The 23806-nt window shown below is 44.5% G+C and overlaps 1 protein-coding gene across 15 annotated transcripts in view; it reads left to right on the plus strand.

Annotated features, from left to right (window-relative positions):
- Nucleotides 1–23806, plus strand: part of nfixb (nuclear factor I/Xb) — a 136778-nt gene that overhangs the window by 73660 nt on the left and 39312 nt on the right. The window contains exon 4 of one of the 15 annotated variants that reach the window (XM_061700305.1): nt 451–1968. The exons of the other annotated variants lie outside the window; for them this stretch is intronic. Coding sequence (XP_061556289.1) covers nt 451–527 — 77 coding nt within the window. The 3' untranslated portion in view covers nt 528–1968. Of the gene's footprint in view, nt 1–450; nt 1969–23806 lie in introns of those variants that run through there. 15 annotated transcript variants of the gene reach the window in all.

Genomic DNA, 23806 nt, shown 5'->3' on the forward strand with positions numbered 1-23806 from the left:
ACCGCTGTCTTAACTTGGTGTTTCTGGTGCGTTTTCGTGTTGGAATTGTGTCTTTTGCTCATTTCTGGGTTCTGGATTGACAGCCGAATAAAGGACCCCAAACGTCAGATTAAAAATTGAAGTCGCTCGCCGTCGTGCTGTCGCTGCAGCCACCGTTTGCTCGGGTAGCCGTTGTGTTCGGCTTTCGTCCAGACGGGGACCACGCACACGGCGCCTCACAGTGGCTAGGAGGGGAATCGCTCCAGCGGCTTTGCAGAGTCGAAAAGAAAAGTGGCAATGCATTGCTGAATCGATATTTTTACACACACCCTTATCCCCTTGTGACCTTGCAGGATAGAACTTATGAATGGATGTGTTCAGAAACATGCTAATAAAGGCTTTCTTTCTTTTCTCCCTCCGTGTTTGTTCTCCTGACCTTCTGCCGCGGTTGCCCCCGTCGTCCTCCAACAGGTAAGAGACAGTACCACAAACCTGACCTTTTTCAAATGCATTTCTCACCCCCTGAAACCCAGCTTGAGTGTTTTTAGAGCATTTTGGAACAAAGCCCCGCTATTGTATGGTAGTCTCCAATAATACACGCAGACAAATGTTTGAAGCGCCCACTCCTCCTCTCCTTCTGTCAAGTTTCGATTACAATGCCTTAATTTGTTCACAGACAACATTTGCCACCCTCAGCACCACCGCCCGCCCCATCGTCCGTTCCCCCGCCCGCTCAGCCTGCGCCATTCCCTTGTCTCGCGATCTAAACTCTCGCTTTCCCTCCTCCTGTCTCCCATCTCTCCTACTCCTCCTTTTTGAACATTTGGCCTAGCCCACCCCATCTCCCCTCTTCTTTTCCCCTCCCTCAACTGCCTCCTTTTCCACCCTCCTCTTGCTCTCAGCCCAGTTCTGTTTGCGTCTGTTTACCTCCATCGTTCCACCAGATGGTTTGTGTTAAGACGCTACATTTGACAGCCTGGCTGTTATTTTTTCTCTTTAATATTTTTTTAACACCACACACACCAGGATTGCTCAAACCTGTAGAAACACACAAGAAAAGCAAGCAGGGGGTACAAGGAAATTCAAATATGAAAAATCCTGCTGTATTAATAATGATCTCTGCAATTATTCTGTCAAGCCAAGGGCAGTCGTCGTCGCTTGATGCGCTTTGAGTTGGTTCCCCTATACTTTTTTTTTAAGACGAAAATAAATACATACACAGTAGTTTAATATTGACTCAAATCACATCTGTGAGGGTGATTTCGTCCAAGTCCTCTACCCTCTCTCTTCCATGACTTTTGGAAGCGGCCAGAAATGGTTGCTCGTTTGCTGGTATTTACTTCAAACTGTCAAAGACGGAAAACGAAAATGAGTCAGTGCGAGAGAAAGACAGACCAATCTACATGGATCCACAGCCCTTCCTTTTCTATACTGCTGATCCTGTTCGGGGCTGTGGGGAACGGGAGCCAATCCCGTATGACTTTTGGCAGAAGGCAGAACACTTACAGTACTGAGACAGACAACCATTCGCACTCACGTTCTCACCGTCGCCGAGTAGGAACTCAACTTACACTCAAGACAGACGAGCGAAGCGTCACACTGTCAGCGACCCTACATGGAGCAGTGTCTGTCATTTATTATCCTGCTACTGGCAAAGTGTTGTTGCGCTCCAGTTTTATCACACGAGCATATTATACTTAGGCTATATTGAAATTAAAAAGGGTCCTTCAGTCAACACAACATAGTAGTGAAAAATGTCAGACCTTAAACCTAAAAATACTTTGAAATCCAAGCCAATTCCATGTTGGATGGATTTTGCCACAAGGATCACATGATGGTTCTGATCAAATCAAGAAGATTATATAAAGCTCCAAAACAATTCTCAGCAGAGTAATCCAAACGTTTGCTCAAACGTGTGACTCTTCTTTGTACAGACCACATTATCCATCCATCCATCCATCCAACCATTTTCCTCGCCGCTTTATCCTCGCGCGGGTCACGGGTGTGCTGGAGCCTCTCCCAGCCATCTTCGGGCGAGAGGCGGGGTACACCCTGAACCGGTCGCCAGCCAATCGCAGGGCACACATAAACAAACAACCAGTCGCACTCACATTCTCACCTACGAACAATTTAGAGTCGCCAATCAACCGAGCATGCGTGTTTTTGGGATGCGGGAGGAAACCGGATTACCCGGAGAAAACCCACGCAGGCACAGGGAGAACATGCAAACTCCACACAGGCGAGGCTGGATTCGAGTTCCAAAATCTGTACATGTTGTTGTGTGACTTTAACGAGCGCTCCGCTTGACTGACTGGGAGCATTTCCTGCCGACACGCTGCTCATATAGTGGAAGGCGGACGTGACCGAGGACAGCGTGCGGACGTTAAAGGGGAAGGGTGCGCGTGACAGAGGACGCTAAAGGTAGGTATATAGTTCCGGTATGTGCATCGGTTTGGCTAAGGACCCCCGAAAATGGCACCTACACGCTTACGAAGCACAGTTTAAACTGCAGGCTGTCAGTTACGCGGGGGAACATGGGAATCGAGCAGGCGCGAGAGAATTCAAGATCGACGAACCCACGATTCGCAAGCGGAGGAAGCAGGAAAACGAGCTTCGCCAAGTCAAGAAGACGGGCGAGTAACGCCACCATTTGTGAATGGATTGCGGATGCTCGGGCCCACGTGTCCGCTTGCACTGTTGTTCGAGCTTCCGTAAAAGCCGGCATGATTTCTGAGGAGCCGCACGGCAACGAGACTGACTCGAACCTGGCGTGTTTGATGGAGAACTTGCCCAGCTGTTCATTTCGGAGACAGAACATGAGGACTTTGATGGATTTGTGAATGAGGAATGATAAAACAATAACATGAGTACATTGTTAAATACTTCAATAAAGTACAAGCAAATTCAGTTTTGCTCCCGCTGCCTTTTTAAAACCATTGTATTAGCGTGCATGCATGCTAGCGTATGTTTTCCCATGCCTGCGCCCAATAATACGGTGCGCCTTATTTATCTTAAATACAGAAATAGAGCCCGTAACTGAGACTGCGCCTTTTAATACGGTGCGCCTTATGGTCGTGAAAATACGGTAATCAATTCATCAATGAATGACGCATACATCCATCTATACATTTTCCATACTGCTTGTCTTCATTAGGGTGGGCTGGACCTTGGGTGTCAGTCAAAAGTAGGGAATTCTTAACTCAATCAATCATTTTGACCTTCTCAAATATGTCCTACGCTCTGATTTTGGGGGCATCCACTCTGTCTGTGAATCAGATGATTGGAGAATAATGAGCACTGAATATGCTGTAAAATCACTCATTTTAATGTTTTTCTAAATATCATTGGTTTAACAATTCTTTTAAAATGCCAGATAGCAGGAAGCGATAGAGGTGGGTGCAATTGTATATTATGAACAGGATCAGGGTAACCCTCGGCTTCAAGCAAAGCTAATCACCTCTTGGCTCTCGCTTCACACTTAATGGATAGCCTCTCTGCAAACATGCCAAAAAGCACATTCCCTCGGAAAAAGTTTGTAAAAGTTGCCAAGGAGATTGCCAGCCATCTGGCTAGTTTGTAGTTTGGAAATCCCTCTCATAGACAAGTGTGCACACTGGTTGTGCGTGTTTCATCTGTAGTTGATGAATGAGTGCAATAGTGCATCTTCGTGTGGGTGTTTTAGTTCTGTGCTTTGCATGATTTGCACGCCTTGTCCTGAGCAGGACTCCATCTTCGCACCTAAACCACAGAACAGATGGATCATTTTGGCATCAATCCTGCAATGTGCATTCACAATCATTTTCCCTAATAAGATGTAGCTTAAAAAAAAAAACCCAAAAAAATACAGTATGTTGTAAAGTTAACAATCCTGGTCGTCCAACAGTCACCAAAGAGGTGGGAAAAAAAAGAGTGATCTAATGTAAGGTGTTAATTCTCATAGTAAGATGGGTTGACTTTTAATGTCAGATCCAAAGCAAATATGACTTACTGTAAAGATTTTCTTTTTTTGTATCCCTCGACTGTCATGAGGGGAGATGAATGAGTCGAGACGTTTACACGCTAAAGCAACCGTAGGTGTTAATCATTTAAAACAAAGATTCTCAATCTTTTTCTTGACAGCACTTTAGAGGAAGAAAAATATCCATTCAGCCCCACATCCGCACACACAAAATGGGTCAGGTTTACTTTTGAATTGAAAATAACAACATGACAGCTATTGCTTTTACTTTCCTTGTGCAAAGAAAAGGGAAAAAATACTTTGGTGTCATCTTTGTAAATCGGTCTTGGTGCCCATTGGCACTCAGTTGCCCCATCAGACTGCTTTTATACAGTTACCCTGAGAAGTGTACATACGGTCATCATGGGAAACAATGCCATATTAATGAGGCTTTGGATTATTGAACTGCTCTTTTTCCTGAACGGAATGACTTTGCAACGCATCATTTTTTAATCCCCAAAAAGGTTTGTTTCTACTCCACGCAGGGTCAACATGATACATACAGGCTCAAATGCAGTGAGACAGTACATACCCCCCTCACTAATAATAAGTTATACGTCCCTTATCAATTTGACCTGTGCCAGACGCTCTTTATAGCCATCAGCAAGCTCTCGGAACATTTTAGCTGGGTATTTGACAGAAATGGTAGAATTACTTAAAATGGATTGGTTTCCTGGTAAGGACGCCGCTTTTAAGCTTTTTTAAATTAATGAATTAATGTATTTATTTATTTATTTTTGACCAGGGTTGAGGTCAGGGATTTGGGAAGAGCACTGCAGAAGCTTTGCGCTTTGGTACAGTGTTCTCACCTTGACGCCTTCAAACATACTTCTTGTCATTGTGGCCAAATAGTCTTGCTCTGATGTGCCCACAAGACTTTTGTCCATGTGGGCAGCGTTTGGAACAATTTCTTCACAGTCAATAATATAGAATGTACTTCTTGTACATCCAAATAAATCACCTTCGTTTTGAAGGAGGGTTCCAGTCTGCAGACGCACAGTGAGCATGACTGCCCTCCATTCTGTCCTCCTCCTCTTCTACTCCCATTACCTCCGTTCTCCCCCTTCGCCCTCCCCGAAGAACCACAAACAATAAACCTTCTGTTACATTTAACCCCGTCACGTCTTTCACTTTTCCCCCTCAAACTCTTTCTCTCCCTCTCATTGAATGATAAATGTTTGGTTTCTGTCCTTATTTGCCCCCTCGTTCTTGTGTTGTTTTGGGTTTCGTGTGTGGACTTGACTATACTGTGGGTCAAAGACAACACTCACACACACATTGACATATTCTGGCCTCTGCTTGCTTTCCCGCTGTAAACCAACGACAGCAGAGATTAGTATCTCGTAGCGGCTCGGATTGTGTGTAAAGTGGTTGTGTTTGTGTGCATGTTCACTGTACAATAGCCCAGTAGTGGCATTACCACTCATCGCGGCTCCACTGCAGCGGCGGTAGTGGCATCGGGACAGCAAACAGATGTTGGCCTAATCTTTCCCTAATGAGATCGGTCCCTCATTCCTACATCTTTATGGGAGCAGCAAGCTGGCAGGCAAACAGACTGACACTCGCTCTCTACGGGAGAATGGACACAAACACTGAGTGCCGGTAGCCGGTGAAAGCCACAAGTGGCGTTGAGTGAGTAAGGAAGAGGCTGTCACTTGCAAGGCTAGTTAGTCGTGGCTGCACAGCCAGGTGAGAAGGTCACAGGTCAACCGCTCATTATTGGGTTAATTGTACCTTCTGGTGGAAGATTAAATTGGTCGCTGGCATAGATAGATGAACAAAGACATTATTTGTAGGTATGAAATAATCATTTTTGTGAAAATGAGAGTTGAAATGGGATTATTTCATGCGGCACACTTGACCATCGCTCATGGCACAGCGGCTTGGAATCACTCAACTAACTCGAAGCACGAGTACCGTCCGTACGTTCAGCATGGACATACAGTCAGCATCGCGATCGTAGTGCTAGGCTCATATTTCCCCACGCGAATAAATAGGTTGGAGTTTAATCTTACTACTATTGGCTTGTGTATTTATTTGAACATGAAGCAGTTTAGCTCGGAGTGTCATGTTCTTCTGCCTTTACGAGACACGTTTTCTACATTTAAATAACGCAGTTAAGAGCGCTGTTCGATTGATTGATTTATGGATTTTTTTTTTTTTTTTCAATCCGGATCTCTCCCTGGAAAAACCTGCCTTTCTAAATGTTGTTCGTTCGCCTTTTTTGGATCATGGCGAAGAAGCACAGAGGAAACTCAATGCGCCAAAGTTTATGGTTTCCCAATTTTGGGGCTAAACCCTTTTCTCCACTCCTGAGGTGGATGTAATATGTCGGACTGCAGGATTTTTTGGCCTGTGGTCTATATGTACACGATGTTCTTGTCAGCACAGGCACACTGCTAAGTTTGGTCATTTCACTCAGTCGGTCACCCGTACTTGTGGGCTCTTATTTTTTACTATCGCCACTGTGTTTCATGTAAGGCTTCTCCTCTGTTATTACCCTTCAAGTTGAAGGCATCTAATAATCTTGTGCTAAGACATTTCTTTGTGCATTTGTCTGGCACCTATGCAGCCAAGCGACATCAGGAATGAACACCGATCACAGCGTTTTGGAGTTGTCGTTGATTTTATTTCTCTCACATACCTCTAATGCAATTTAAAAAAAAAAAAAAAAAAGGAATTTGTGCGTACATATTGATAACGTTAGGATTATAGTTGTGTAACAACCACTGTGCGTTGGCCTGAGGGTTAAACCGTAGCTTGAAAAGTCCTACTGCGTGCTGTGGGCTAACAGAATGCGCCCAGCCACGCACACACACATTTATGCATGCACAGTATGTGGCAGATACAGGATATGTATGCACACACACACATATATGCAAAGACACACTGCTTGGGGTTACTGGGTACATTCTCCTAAAAGAATGACCTCACTTGAGTTGTTAGGAGGCTGCAGGCAGAATTGAAAGCAGACTGAAAGAAAGGGAGAGGGGTAGGCATAGGGTGAAAGTGTCAAATGAGAAAGTTTGTCACGCATATTAATTTTCCCGGAAGCCGATAGGTCAGCTAGCGATCGGGTTTCCGCTTTTGTGTGTGCGCTAACGACCTAAGCAAACGTACTTAATAGACATTATTAACAAGTTGACGCAAGTTCAGAGTCGGGGCTTCAATGTGTGCATTTTTGCACAGCAGTGAGACCTAGCCAGAACATGTGCAGGTCTCAGCCTTGGAATTTTATTATTGGCTGACAGGATAGTGTTATAAGAAGAGATTCTGCGCTGTAACTCAGTTCGAAGCAGTGTTTAGGCTCCACACGGCACATGAACGAGTCTTTAAGTGCATCATTCACATTTTCTTCCTGTCAGTTTTAATTGTAAACATACGGCACGTCCCGCTTGCGCCTCCTTAGCCGGATTTATGATGAAGCGATACGGAGTTGACTGCATAAGGTGATGACGCCTGGATGACTGTCTCGGAAGAGTTCTTCTGGGACACCTTATCCAGTATAGCGTCTGCCGTAAAAATACCCCTCTATTATCCTTCAGGGATACACTGAGCCCCACTGTGGGTTAAATTAGCTCCAGATAATCATCTCCTTCTGGACTATGGTGTACTACTAGGGCTGTTTTACACCCCATTTGCCAGGACGAGAGGGAACGACTCGCCTCAATGACCCCTTTGCTTTAAATTCATACAGCCCTCAGCAAGAACATAAGTTCCTTCTGCTATTTCTCAAATTAACACCTAAAATTAAGCATATGTGAATAATCGTGTGACTCTAAGTATGTGGACGGGAGAGGATGCAGCTGGAGCTGGCTGGGAATGTCGAGTAACAGCAGGATCGCACCGCACGTAGGACTGTACCAAGAAAAATGGCTGCATTTCTTGTGAAGTCTCTGAAGGGCGATAGATCATGGAAGACCCTTGCGTCGTCTCCGTGGCCTTCTCGCCCTTGTTGTCATTCTGTTCAAGCCATATCTCTACTGACTCTCAGTCTCCCACACTCCCCTCCCCCTCTCTACCCACTGCCATTGTGTCCGCTGGATTTTGCCTGAAAGTTGAAGGAGTAGGGTCAAAGCTGTTCTACAGATGAAAGGAGGTGCGTTTCATCGGCACCTCGCTGCTACAATCCCCCTTAAAATAACGGAACGATGCAACACACACTTTGACATACTCACATGGCATAAAGTGGGAGAAAGCACTATGCGTTAAAATACATTAAAACGAACAAGCAAAAAGAAAGCCAATGAATACCTGTGAATGTTTGTTTGAATATTGTGATCGTGATGGATAGACGTGCTCAGAAACAAATTGTAAGTCCAGGTTTGGTACATGCACGCGCAACTCGCAGCGGTGTCCTGAGCCTGTGTGGCCCAGCTCTGGGATGTGGAGTGAAGCAGGAAATGTGTGAGCCATGAAGGCATGTGTTTATGCTGGCTGCAGTCGCCCATCACCAGCCAGAGGGAAAACAGACACCAGCGCCGCTCCGTTTGCTGCCGGACTCCTTCTTGCTCCTTCTCCCTCAGGACCCCTTTTTTTCTCCAACATGCCTTGCCTCACATTAGCTTTCCCTGTATTTTTATTTGATCATGTTCCCCCCCCCCCCTTTCACCACATGGGCAGTAACTTGCAAAACATTAGGCTTTATGTAGAAAAGCAAAGACAACTGACCAAGTAACTCAAAGCGGGTCTTTAATCTTCTTGATGTGGTTCTGACCAGGTGTTTCTGCAGCAGAAGCGGACTTCTGACGGTGTCTCTGATGGGCAGTAAATACAGATAATTACACCTATAAATAAATGTATGAACTCATTTGCCAAATTATTACTTATGTGTAAGATGTCAGATAAAACTGTGTACAGCAGCTTTCCAACAAATCCTCCCTTTCTGAAAATGACACTGTCGACTTAAATCTTTTTTTATTGAATCGCTTGAAGAACGGCGTTAATGGTCCCTTTGAGGCAAAGGTGTTCCTAACATTTTGCACATTTGCTGTATTTTTATTCAGAGGTTGAAAAAATAGTGAAGCTGGAGTCTGTGTTGCTAAAACTGAAAACCTAATAAGCCTACTAATAATATAAAAATAAATCAAAGGCCGACTTGCAGATCCTGGCTCTACCGCTCAGTTTGGTTGGCCTGGCCCCCGTATCAACAATCCAGTCAAGGTTTTCCTTCAGCATTAGACATGAAGGCTTTTGGACAAGAGAAGGTTCCGTCACACAATTGAATAGATTTCAGTATTTCTGTGTTTGTTAGACGGCTGCATTAGCTTAATCGTTGCCTGATGTTTCCTGTACCCTGTGTGTGTGTGTGTGTGTGTGCAGTGCATTTGCCCAGAGGCAGTGTCGAAGAATTGCAATCAACTCTGTGGATAGGTGTTAGAGCAAGATGGAGTAGCGTACTTAGCACAAATACAGTAAGCCCTTCTGCGTTCTTCTGTACTTACTTCCAATCAAACACTGTTATTGATCCAATAATGATCCAGGTCTTTCAACCGGTCTCTTGAGCCACTTGCAAATTGCGATCTGTTGATCTAAAATAAAACAATAAAAAAAAACATCTGTATTGTCAGATACACCTGGTCTGCGGTTGTGAGGCCGGTCAGATGTACTGCCAAATTGTCAGAAACGGCTTACGGTGGAGAAATGAACATTCGATTCACGGGGCCAACGGCTCCGGTGGACATTGCTGCAGTCAGCATGCCAATTGCACGCTCCCTCAGAACTTGCGACATCTGTGGCATTGTGCTGTGTGATAACACTGCCCATTTCAGAGTGGCCTTGTATTGTGGCCAGCCTATGGCACACCTGTGCAATAATCGTGCTGTCTAATCAGCATGTTGATATGCCACACCTGTGAGGTGGGATGGATTATCTCGACAAAGGAGAAATGCTCACGAACACAGATTTAGACACATTTGTCAACAATATTTGAGGGAAATGGACTTCTTGTATGAAGAAAAGGTTTTAGATCTTGGAGTCCAGCTCACGAAAAATGGAAGCAAAAGCAAAAGTGTTGCGTTTATATTATTGTTCAGTGTAGTTGTATTAATTGATCATTCGGTGGGTCTCCTTCGAGCAGTGAAAATATGTTTAGATTGGCAGAGTTTTGTGAGAAGACCAAGACACTAAAAGATGTGTTTTGAGGTCCTCCTTGCTTCATATTTATTCTTCTCTTCAGTCCGAACAAATTTTTGTCAGTCGTAATTGCAGTTAGAGCTAAGAGCTTGTAATACTGTACCGACCCGCTCTATGTCACTGTCCCAGCACCTTCCCCTCACTGCTTAATATCATCATTCATTGCAAGCTGCTGATCAGGGTGGAGTATTGGTCAACGCAGATAGGGATACAGGATCATCAGCGGCTGGAGAGGTCAGTTCTAGAGCAGATAGATTTAGCGCTCCAACCACGGTCAATGTCAGTGGGATATGTGAGGCTAAGTCCTTGTGAGCGGGTAGATCCCGGTGATTGAGTGATTGAGCGCTTAGTGTTTGAGCCTGCGGACAGCCCAAACAAGTTAATCCCAGCCACTGCTAACCCGCCTCCCTCACGATCCCTTCACTAACTCCGTGGGCTGGGAGCAAATTTAAAGGACAGGGTTTTAGTAGGACTAGTCCAAAAAATCTCCTTAATGATTTAATCAGTGGAGAAATTCATTTGCTGTAATTCAAGGGTGCCCTGTTACACTCTGTACTGAGCTTTGAGGCTGTCCTGATGTGAATCAGAGGAGCATTTGTGATTATGGAGCTGGATTAAAAGACTAGATTGTGCTTTTTGATTGGGGGCACAATCTGAGCCTGAGGTCACAATGGCTTGTTGAGAATTGGATGATCCTTTATGGAACGATAAGACTCTCTTAGATGCATACAACATAACTTTTAGGATCTCTGTTTTAGTTTGATTGGGTAGAGGTCTGGGCTCTGAATAGTACAGTCAGTCTAATATATACCATCCCAATTCAAATGAAGTTGGGAGGTTGTGTTAAACATAAATAAAAACAGAAAACAATGATTTGCAAATCATGGTCAACCAATATTTAATTGAATACACCACAAAGACAAGATTTTTGTGATCACAACCCTGGTCACAGTTTTATTTGCATCATGTTCAATGTTTGTTTGGTTTGATCTCACAGTACATGAGATCTCGGCCAAAAGTGATTTCTTGTTCTTCTATTTTGAAGTTGTGGCATTTTGACATGTCATTGTCTTTTTTTAAAAAAACATTGAACAGATTTATTTTTCAACTTGTATTGAATTCTGTGTTTTGAGTTGAACAGCTTTTATTGTACACCCCCAATTCCAATGAAGTTGGGACGTTGTGTTAAACAAATAAAAACTGAATACAATGATTTCTAAATCATGTTCAACCTATATTTAATTGAATACAATAGAAAGACAAGATATTTAATGTTCAAACTGATAAACTTGATTGTTTTTAGCAAATAATCATGAACTTAGAATTTTATGGCTGCAACACGTTCCAAAAAAGCTGGGACAGGTGGCAAAAAAGACCAATTCATGCATGTTTCTGGGATGTGGGAGGAAACCCCGGAGTGCCGGAGAAAACCCACGCTGGCACGGGGAGAACATGCAAACTCCACACAGGCGGGGCCGGGGATTGAACCCCGGTCCTCAGAACTGTAACCAACCTTGCCTTTGTGGATCTTGCCCTTTTCACTGGGGCCAAAGTCATGGTAGAACTGAAAACAGGCACCTTACATCTTTATGCTCATGCCTTGGAGGACATTGAAGTCAGTCTGCAGAGGAAAATGATGGTTGCAATAAGGAGCCTGGCCTACAACACTAAAATCTAGTTTTAGCCGGTGTTTCTGGGAATAACGTCATTGAAGACTGTGTGATTATAAGAAAATACCAGAACCCTAGTCTAAACACAAGCACAGAGGCAGACGGGTCCAGTTACATTTGAGAGAAGAGCCACAGGAGGCAACTAAAAGTAGCAATCAACATCTGATGCAACTGGGTCCCAAATACCTTACCTTACCCAAACTATTGTCTTTGTAGTTGCTCACTAGAGCCCACATGGAAAACAAATGAAATATCGTGGGTTTTTGTTTTTTAATGAAACAGATCTTTGCTTCTCTCATTTGTGAAGTATACTGACCGAACCTTGTGATAGGGATAATCAGGGCCCTGGGTTCTCACCTTCAGTGACAGTATTTTTCTTCACTTTTTTTCTCTGCTAAATGAAGGAGACATATTTAGAAAAAAATAATGCATTGTGCCAGCACGTTTCCTGTAGTTTCAAGGATGAAGGAAAGAGGAGTCGAAAGCGCAAGTGAGGAATAAGAAGAAAGAGTTGGAAACACTTCTCAGATCGCACCAATGACAACAACACTGGGGCCAGTTTCTGCAGAGAGCTTTAGCAGCCGTTTCCCAGTCCCTTCCCTTCTTGTGCGGAGTCCTTCGCTTGCAGTAAATCCCCCCCAACCATTTTTTTCCACTTTGTCTTCCGATCCCAGCGAGATTAGTATTGGTGAGCTACTTCCTGCAGTAAAATTTCCTTCAGCGTGTGAGTACTCACTGAAATCACCTAGGGAGCAGTCAATCAGCATTGGACAATTTTCAGCATAGCACTTTTTTTTTCTAACCCAAAAACAATGGACAATTTAGCAAGTGCTTACATTGCACACTCTTATTTTGTATTGCTGAGCATGACTCACTTATGAATTAGCATTGGCCAACACGAGAACAGTTCTGGAATTGTCCAAAGTGTCTTGGTAGAGCTGAAGGAGATTCAGAACATCTGATTGAGTACTAGTCCATCAATCCACCCATCCATCCATCCATCCATCCATCCATCCATTTTCTCTACCGCTTATCCTGTTCAGGTTTGCGGGGTGCTGGAGTTTATCCCAGCTGACTTTGGGCGAAAGGCAGACTACACCCTGGACTGGCCATCCGTCAATTACAGGGCAGATAGAGACACAGACAGCCGTTCACACTCACATTCACACCGTCATTGACTGGGAACTAAACCCACGCTGCCTACATGGAAGTCAGGCGAGTGAAGCACTATGCTGTCAGTCACGTGGATTAACTGATTAAGAGAAAAGATATCCACGCATTGTATGAGAACATTTTGTCCTAGGAGATCCTCAATTCCTGAGTGCATAAGGGAGGGCAACCTTCAGTACTAAGAAGAATACCCAAGAGTGTGACTTTAGCTATCCATAATGCAACCAGTGCAGTCCCATCAACAGTGCTTCGGGAGGAACAACTACAGCTCTAGCTCACGTAAAGATTGTTCAAAGAACCACTTAAAACAAGACGTTTGTTCCAATAACTGAATATTTTTCTCATTCTTGTCTGTCTTCTCTCTCGTGGGAAGAATTGTAAAAGCTAAATTCTTCCTCCCTGCTAAGATTTCGTTTTAATGCATTTGAAGTAGAAAAAGCCTGAAGGACGGTGTGTGCTCTTTTACGTAAAATTCCATCTCCAGAATAGATGGTATTGCTCTCATTTTCCAAATCCCAGATCACAGCCGGTTGTTCCACTGATTTATCCAAGCGTTTTTGCGATATTTTGACCCCTGACTGAGGAGATGATGTTTGATACAGATGTGGGGCTCATAAATGCTGTAAAAGGATGAGCCGGAGGGAAAGCGAGATGACAGAGTACAGTCGAACTCTCTGATCACGATCACAATGCTTTGACAACACCGCACTCTCTTTGGAGCAATAGAAAGCAATCAAGGACGCGGTTTTGGCTGAGATGACTGACATAGCTGCTATCTTTACAGTGCTGACTTGGCATATTTGAACATGTGGAAATACCGTATCTGTGTAGGCCACAATGATGTTGTCAAACCACAAAGCCGTACGCTATACTTGAAATGCGTGGTCATGACTTTGACTTGGTATACTCAGTACACAATACGGGTACGCTATTCAATCTTTCTCAAGGTCAGTCACAGTCTAGTCTAGTCATTTGTGCCCCATGTGGGAGTAAACCTTTCATCAAGAGCCACAGTGAGGACACCAAAGACACATTGTATGAGACCCGTCCGTCATAATGGTAACAGATAACTTTGTGGAGAGAGGAATTGCTTGAATTTGAATTGGGTCATTTGGCGTTGTAGTTCCCAAATGTCTGCAGGGATCTACTGTATTGACAAATACAATACTGGCTCTTCGACAGAGAATACACATACAATTCCTTCTGGTTCGGACTGGATGTGTTAAATGGATTGCTGGCTATTGAGGACGTTTTCATCTTTGATGATATATTTATCATTACAACTTGGTGGTGATAGCCCTCATTTATGATGTCAGTGTGACTGTGAGGCATGAGATGGGTCACAGGCTCCGAGCGATTGATATTGTGACGCGGGTCCCCCGTTGTCTGTCAGTAAAGGAGTCGGAAAACAAAACAGTCTGCGAGACTGCGAGCGAGTGGCACGGCGTGAGCGAATCAGAGATCAGATGACTTTTTCAAGGGCCTCCAAGCCTTCATAACTGGATTCTGTCTTTTGTTAGTCGACTGTCATTTGTACCACGCCTAACCTTCCGACACAGCGCTACACCGATCCCCTGACGTCTCCCGACGCCGCAGCAACATATCCCAACAGCTCATTTTACCTGACATTACGCAGCAAGCACAGGACAGAGAAAGCCTCTTTGCTTTTCACAGTCCCTTTGTTGACCGGCCTCCTCCTGGGTGGCAGCCAATGACACGGACAATGTGAGTGATCTACACCATTTAGCCACCCCTCCTTGAACCTAAGCTTCGTCGTCTTCGCCGTATCCCTCGCTCCTTCCTGCCGACAGAACTCGAATCCACAGCGAGGTATAATTCAATCTCTGGTGCCAGTGGGAATACAGGCTTGGTTTCATTGTGATGTTTAATGGGCATAGCAACAGACTGGGTTACATGGCTGCAAGGCCATGTGGGTGCTGTTTTGGGGATGGCTCAGTGGGGAATTCATAGACTGAAACAATCCTTTTTTGTCCTTTTCCGTTTCCCCAGGCCCGGCCCCCGGCCCCCGGCCCCATGTGCGCTTACGGGCTATGGGGATGAAGCCCTTGCACCGCACAGTGTAACGATGAATTATTGCACGATTATTTGTTGTTGTTGTGTATTCCATTGAGCTTATCAAAACACAGTTATATATATATCCACAAATGTTACCAGCCTACTAAAAAGAAGGCTCTGTCTTTCCCCAAAAAATAGTAATTGTAAAGCCTGTTTGCATCGTTAGACGTGGCCTTGCATCATGTAATGTGATCACAACATGCCTTATCCGCCTGCGTACACATTTCGGATTCCTACATACAAAGGCTGTGCTCAGAAAACACGCACGCTTAAAAAAACAATGTGCAGAGATGTGAAAAACAGTGGAGTTTTTGTGGTAATGCTTCCCAAGGGGTCGGATTTGAATTCATATACGATATGTGGGTCTGTTTCTTTCTGGCCCAGGAGGTTCAGGTGGACAGATGATGAATTCAGAGAGTTTTGTATTTCCATTTAGTTCATGTTTTTGGCAAGAGCAAAAACATATCCTGCAAGCCCCATCTCTGTGTTCAAGGGAAGACCATCATGAAAGCGAGAGAGAGAGAGAGAGAGAGAGTACATTCCTCGAACAGAAATGCAGTGTTGAAAGAGACCTCGTCTCATTCGTTCCCCTCTTTGAGTTCCCCCTTCCTTTTTCCACGACTCCATCCATCTTCTCACACCTCCTTCTTTTTATGTCCTCTTCGTTCCTCCTTTCACCAGACCCAAAAGTCAATTTTCTTCAAATGTCTTCACTCTCACCCCAGCTTGTATTTATCCCCCACCCCCATTCGCAATTACAGTAATATGTAACATCAGGCTTGGTGAGATTGAGGACATTACCTTACATAACCCCAGGATTTAGCTGCAGGGTTTTTAAGGCCTCGCTGAGCTGCGGAGCTGGGGGCAATCGGGCCTCTTAAAAATATTTTCAAATGGCTGAAAATCCCCAAAGGGCCTATGAGCACGTGAAAGCATCATTATTTTTGTAGTAGTATGGAGCCTGATCTATTTAAAAGAGGGCCTTCTCTCGGTTCAGTTGCAGCGTTGTCTGTTATGTGAGGTAGGTTAATAGACGTGGACTTGACTGACAGGTCGCGCATCCTGCCAGGTCAGGTCTGCAGCCAGACTATTCGCACGTCTTTTTCAATTTGATATTTATCTTTCCAAATGTAGGCATATAACCTGTAGTGTCAACCTAACCGTTCACGCAAGCATTGATGCGCGCACACAAGCTCATTAACATATGAAAGTCGGACTTATGTCTTGAACAATTTAGTTTTGACATGCAAGTTTGTACACATTAATATACTGCACTTGTCGTCATGTAATGCAGAGGTCCTTCACACACATAGGAGAGCCTTTTTATAATTTATCGGTTACGTTTAATGTGATATAACTTTGTATTAAACTGTAAAAAGAGTGGAAGCGGGAATTTGGGTTCGGCCCCAGATCGCATCACCAACCAAAGGCTGATTTTATTCCTCCTTGAGGCAAGCCAAACAGACGGGCCGTCAATTTGAAGTCATGAACTACCTAGCCTAACTTGGTGATTTGATCCAGTGAGGAAAGTGAATTGCTGCGAAGAATTTTAGTCCCACCTGACAGACCGAGCAGTAGCTTCAAGAGAATGCAGTGGAGCAAAAACAGATGGAGGTAAACAGTGTGTCGGAGTGTGACTTGAGGACAGGAATTTGCATGGGATGAAGCAGACAAGCATTTGTGGGAGGAGCCCACGGTGGCTGCGATGCACTCGCCGTTAGGGACCGCGTCGTGTCAGTAGGTTTAATGTTATTTCCAAAGCCGACTTCGGCAGCGTCTTAGGGCACATTTTTAATTTCTCTTTGGGTCTTGTCCTGAGCTAGCGGGGGAAAGTTTTAAGATGTAAAGCCGCAGGGATTAGGCCTGCATGAGGAGTCGACACGGGAGGAGAGGACGGGATGAGCCCCTACGGGGTCGAAGAGACTGCAGCTGACCGTTTTGCTTGTCAATTTCAGACGGTCAACAAGGGGCTCAGTTCTTACTGCACACGCAAAGGAGGGATGAGGAAGGGATGAAGACAAGATGGACCGATTAAAATGAGGGATGGCCGAGGATGCAGTTCTGGCAAAGTTTCGGCCTAGTTTTAGCGTGCGAGTTGACAAACCTGGGCTTTCTTCGATAACTGGTAAAGCCACATATTCACGGTTCAGTTCGATGGGATTTCGAGAATTATACTGGGTACAAGTACAACTGAGCCACTTCATGCCACGTTTTGGCTAGCACTATTAAGGTCATCGTCATTTTAGCACAATAGCAAATGGGTCAACCTGGACACAATGCAGTTTGTTGACTGCATTGTGTGCGACTGACAATCCTCACTTCTTGTACAGGAATGGACTGTAAGGGAAACGCAAACAATGCTCGTCTTATTGTTCTTCATAACAAAAAGCCACACGACTACAACAAAGAACCCAAAATATACCTCCTGTATTGTGATGCGTTACTCTTAGCACACGATACACCGTGTTGCGCTGCTATGCTATGCCATGTTATGACGCAGATCACCATCCCACTCAGGTCGCCTGCTTCAAAACCTCAAAAGAGAGCAGGAGATGCTGTGGCAAGCTGCCCTAAACGGTGTGGCTTAAGGTTGAATTGAACTTTGTGCCTCTGTCACACTCTGCCTCAGCTTCCCTCCTCCAATTTTCACTCCATTTTACTGGCCTTCCTGTGTTTCAAGACCTTTTGAAAGCAACTACAGCTGCCAAATAGACGAGAAGAGTACAGTAAGGGAAAGGGGTAGTTAAAAAGGGTGGGACGGTCAAAGGAGTGGAAATTGAACCGTGAAACGAGGGCCGTAGTTCCATACTGGGCTCAAATCCGAACCTTCCATTCTACCTCTCCCTTGACCTCTGCCATCCGACCGCTCTGTGCAGCTGTTGGACAGTAGTTGTCTGTTTGTTTCTCTGCCTGTCTCCCCCACCACACGCCCCGACTCTCCCACTCTGCCTTGAGCTCATGTAAACTTTGCATTTCGTCATGCTTTTTCCACAGCAGGCATCTTCTGCTTTTGATCAGAGTCAAGAAACTCAGCATATTCCAGTCTCTCCCTCCTCTGACAGAGACACCATTTGATTCCCCACAAAAAGTTAGTTTAAGCCACGCGGCGCAGCAAAATCTTGCAATGTTTGTTGAGCTTTCCACCAATTGCGTCTTTCAATGTTAAGCTTTCCAATGACCAATCCAAAACAGCTTCCTGTGCCAGCCCAAATGTATGGGCATTTAAAGACTACATCTACTGCTTAAAATAACTACGAAATGCAGGTTAATGAGAAATCTGTTTCTTTTCTATATTCATTTCCATTCTAAATTATGTGGTGGAATTGAATTTGAAGATTGGAGGTTTGCTTCTCATTTCCCCGTCATCTTGCGTCCTTGATGAAAAGAACAACGAAGCCCCAGTTGCTCCCGATGCTGATATCTTTAGGGTGTCAATACTTGGTTAATTTACCTTCAAAAGCAACAAACTCCAGCATGAATGAGTGTAGGGATGAAATAATTTACTGTTAAAGCATGGTAAAATGACGGTGTGTATTACTGTCCTGTGATTGGCTGGCCACTCCTCCAGGGTGTACCTCACCTCTCGCCCAAAGTGAGCTAGGATAGGTTCCGGCACACCTGCAACCCAAATATAGAGAGAGGATAAATAGTATCACTGGTTTAAAATGAAATAATTGTTACTGACTCGTTTAGCGTCTGGGTGTCCAGTAAAAAAGTCAAAAGTTGAAACTGCACAACAAACGCTAGAAGTTAAAAGGAAGAAGCGAGCAAGACGAGGAAGACAAGTAAGGTGGACATGTGTTACGGCGTCATTTATCTTTCTTCAAAAAATATGGCGGGAGATAAATTTAGCGACGGCGCATATATTTCTGCCTCGACAGAGCGGAAAATGGTCATAAATTCCCATAAACACACTCGTAAACCTTGTGGAAAGCCTTTCCAGAAGAGTTTAAGATGTTTAAGATAATTGCAGAGGGTGGACCGATGTCATATTGAAGCCGATGGATTAAGAATGGAACGTCACTTAAATTCATTGGTGAGTCAAGGCAGGCGAGCGAATACTTTTGGCAATATAGTGTATCTTTAGAGCATCTTTTCCAGCATACAACTTAAGTCGGATGCGCTTTTGCAGCTGACAGTGCATGCGAGCATCGGCTTATCGTGCTTAAGTTCTTCCGCTGCAAAGGATAGTGATGGGCAGATAACAGCATATCGGTAAAACAATGATTAATGGCCGCATGTAGTGTAACAGAGAAATAAAAAGATGTGCTAGAACCTGCCTCAGAGGATACCAGATGGGTCGGGATTATTACATTCGCTTTGGGTCAACGGGGTTGACAGACAGAAATAGGAGTAAAGTCAATTATGTTCTCAATTCTTTCTGTTCATCATAAACTCTTTTCATTCGGGGTCAAGGTATTACGATACTATTGTGTCTTCTCAATTGGTACAACAACAAAAAGTCTACTTTCATGGCATACAGTACATGGAAAAGAGGATTCTGTGAGTGTGCAAATTTGGTCTCCCATCCTGACGACTGTGGAATGTGCATTCAATTCCATGGTTTGGTTTGGGGATATAACGATAATGATCCTTTTTTGACCACACAATTAAACTACCGGTATGCATTGTCGTAGACCGCCACAATAGCCCACAGAATGTCTTCTGGATGCTGTCATTGATTCCAAAGCACAAGTGGATAAATGCCGAATTGGTTTGTTTCTGCTTTAATTGCTTAGGTGAACGAGATACCATTTCTCGTCCATTGTTAGATTTTCATTACTGTTATGTAAATGTGAACATGTTTCTCAAAAAACCGACTTGTATTTGGCACACACATAAATATTTTCCCATCCGTTTGCGCAATAAATCTGGATGTGTGACAAAAGTGCCACATATGATGAGGTTTTCGGGTTGAATGCCTTCATTGAGAATAGAAACAAGCCCGGTCCTTTATTCCATGTAAGCTGTTATAAGAATTGTACACATTATTGCATGCATAGCCCGTTTTACAGCACCATACATCAATGCAAATTTCTGTTCGTCCTCCGTAACTTGCCTGTGTGCGCTTTAAATGTGAGGTTGCACCTGTTCTTCACCGGAATTCCCTAATGGATCCGAGCAGGGCCCTCCAGGCTACTCGGGGGCCTCGGGAGAAGCCGGTACAAATACGCACGCAAGTAGATACACACTGAAGGCCGAATGGAAAACACACATCATCATCATCCAGAGCAGTTCCCTCTCTCATTTCAGCCATTGGACCTCCTCCTTCTCTGCTATCTCTCTTTTTCCTGTCCTCTCGTGTCATGTAGCTCATTTGTCTCGTTTCCCTGCCGCGTCGTCGTTTCGTTCCCACTCGTTTCTGCTTTCTCTGTTTTTCATAAACTTCTGGCTGAGCAAGCCCAGTGATCCCAGATGCACGGTATGAAATACTAGACATCTCTGAGTGAGTGCCAGACAGACGCCGGCTCCTCTGGTCTGTCCCTCAACTTCAGCATCTTCTCTGGCCACAGGCAACCATGCTGCAGATTCCTAAACTCTGTGTTGAAGTAGTAAGTTTGTAGTATGTTGAAGTCATGCCAATGTATGACCCATTGACAGATGATCTTATTTATTTTTGATTGTTTACGTTTGGGCGGCACGGTGCCCGACTGATGAGAGCGTCCGCCTCACAGTTCTGGGGACCGACCGGGCTTCAAATCCCGGCCCCGCCTGTGTGGAGTTTGCATGTTCTCCCCGTGCCTGCGTGGCTTTTCTCCAGGTGCTCCGGTTTCCTCCCACATCCCAAAAACATGCATGAATGCCAGGTTAATTGAAGACTCTAAATTGCCCGTAGGTGTGAATGTGAGTGCGAATGGTTGTTTGTTTGTATGTGCCCTGCGATTAGCTGGCGACCGGTTCAGGGTGTACCCCGCCTCCTGCCCGATGATGGCTGGGATAGGCTCCGGCACGCCCACGACCCGCGTGAGGCGAAGCGACTCACAAAATGGATGGATGGATGGATGTTTACGTTTGTTTGGATCGTGTTTGTGTTGCAAGACTACTTGTTGTCCTGGACCAGGACACTCTTTTAAAGGAGACTTTTAATCTCAATGAGGCTTTCCTGGTTAAATCATAATCCTTAACACTAACATATATTACAAAGTACTAAGGCATTATGTCACTTTGCCACAACACCTACAGGAAGTAAAACATATGAGACGATTCAATTTGTCCTTCCATCTGCTTAGGGCAACTGGGTCTGGCTCCGTATCCTTTCTAATTCGCCCCCAAATTTGCATGAATGCACTGACAGCTTCTTCAGATTACAGTGGGGGGCAATTAAAGACAATCGAGTTTTGTCTTGTTTAAGGCACATTATCGCATGGCAAAACCATTTTCATGAGGAAAATTGTCAAAAACAGGTTGTAATGATGACACAAATGTCTCGTATGCTGTCTTTGGGCTGAGGTAGCTTCTGTTTTTTGGGGGGCATTGAAAAACTCTCGCCTTGAAACATTCATGGTACATTTTCTTAAGCATCTAAACATTGCTAGTTTCTAACAGCAGAGAAAATATGACATCAGAGCACTGTGATGACATTTCTTGTAAAAATGGACAAAACAAAGAAAGTTGAGCTGATGTGAGTACGCTTGCGGGCAGTTTCCCATTAGGGGCTCCGTGCCTTTTTTACTGCTCGCAAAATAATCACCCGTTGTTGCTCGAACTGCATCATCAGGTTTAAATTTCAAGTGGAGCGGAGCCAGTTTGAGTACGTCTCTCCGTTTTCAGACAGATGGATGAAAAACAGCAAAGGTACATCTGAGGCTCACCCCAGATGTGACCTCATGACTGTGGCTCTCCATGAGACCATTTTATTTATTTTGAGTATTTATTGGGGGGGGGCTGTATGGATATTCTTTGCATGCATATGTTTTTCTCTAAGCTCCTATGGATTTTGGCGTTTTGTATCTCATGTTAACATGCACCTCTTGATTCTCATTTGAATGGGTGCCCGTTCTCAGATAATGAGGCCGTTTGGGATGCCTTATCATCAATATGTTTATCCGCATTAGATACTGTAACTCGTTAAGTGGATTGGCAGTGTTTCAGTGTTGCTTGGATTCCGATGAGTGGGTGGAAGGAAGGTTTTATCGTGGTTAATAAGTTAATAGATGGATTGATAGATGTAAGAATAAATCTCCAATCAGCTTGACCGAGAGTGAAGCCTTAAGCTGTCCGAACTAGGCCAATCCTCAATGCGCAACATGTATAACAAGCCTTTTGATTCGCTCGCACTGTCTGATTACGTCAGTTTGTTAACTCTTTGCGTAAGCGTCCAGACTGGTGTCTTTTAAAAAGGGAATATTGAATCGAGCTACAGTATTCTCTCAATCCGCCTTTTGCATTTTGGGCCTTGGAGAGTCGGAGCCAGGGACTGGCGTGTCTCCTTGTTCCCCGACACCGGGGACCATGTGGCGAGGGCAGGAGGTCGCTAGCACGCTCGGGGGCAGCTGTTTACTTACCTTATCTGCCCGAGAGATAAAGCCGGCTTTGACACACATAGCAGACGGCTCCCGCACATAAACGCAGCGACACACGCAGGCAACGCACACAAACACCGGCCTGCGCCGGGAGCCGCTGACACTCGGACTGGGTTCACGCGGGGACGCAGACTGACAAATGCGGCCGGGCGATGACTCCCAGACAGCTGGCGGTCAAAGGTTGCTTTTCTATCTGTGCCCTCATTTTGGCTGCTGGCTTGTATTTTTCTCAGGCCTCCTCTTCTGTCTATACCAACAGTTCACGGTGTCGGTATGCAGATCTGGCCGTTCCCTTTCCCACCATCCCTGCCTTTGGGACCGCTTAACATTTTTCTTCGGAAAGCCCCTCCATCTCTGGAGATGTATGCGCGTTACATGTCGTCTTTGCTGCGACACAACGGAATGTTCTTCCACCGTGTGTGTGTGTGTGTGTGTGTGCATGTTCCACGACAGTACTGTGGATAAGGTTCCGCCATATACGATGTTACAACATTTGGCCCGATTTTGGACTCAAATCAGTCAAACCAATCGCAATCTGATTATTTCATTGTTGTTTTGTTTTCCCACCATATGCCACATTTATGATGTGAGTCACAGGTTGTGTTTATCAATCCTATTGTGTGTTATTTGAGCGAGCAATTCATCCCCCCCCCCACCATTGGACATTTCTGAGTACAGCATTTGGATAGCTTATATGGGTGAGACAATGCTAAAACAGATTTGGAAATAAAGGTGGACACGATTAGTTACATTATGTGAAGGAAGGTTGTATGACTCCAACACACAACTGAGAAGGTGGAAAGCAAAAGCGTGCAGACTTACCGATGAATGATGCTTATCAGGCATGTTGCCTCGATCTTAATCGTGAAGGGAGGATGTGCAGCCATTCATTGCTCCCCCAATTCATTAGTCCAAATGAGCATTTATGCAGTGCCCACATTATTTTTACAGGCCCGCTTTATGTGATTCTGTGGAGTTTTACAGCCCTCGTTAAAGATGTCCTCCAAGCTCCAGATACAGTTGGGAGTGTTTATTTGCTTAGTTCACAAACCCTAAATAAATTGTTAAGTGTTTTCTGGCTCAGGTTGGATTAGACTAGAGGCCTATGGGTGTAAAACAGTGTGATTCCAAAGCAAATTCTACCTGTTGATATTTTGCTAATATATATATATATATATATATATATATATATATATATATATATATATATATATATATACTCTCTTTTGATGTTTCAAATATGATCCCTACTGGGA

The sequence above is a fragment of the Phycodurus eques genome, chromosome 16 (assembly GCF_024500275.1).
Source record: "Phycodurus eques isolate BA_2022a chromosome 16, UOR_Pequ_1.1, whole genome shotgun sequence".
NCBI classification, from domain to species: domain Eukaryota; kingdom Metazoa; phylum Chordata; class Actinopteri; order Syngnathiformes; family Syngnathidae; genus Phycodurus; species Phycodurus eques.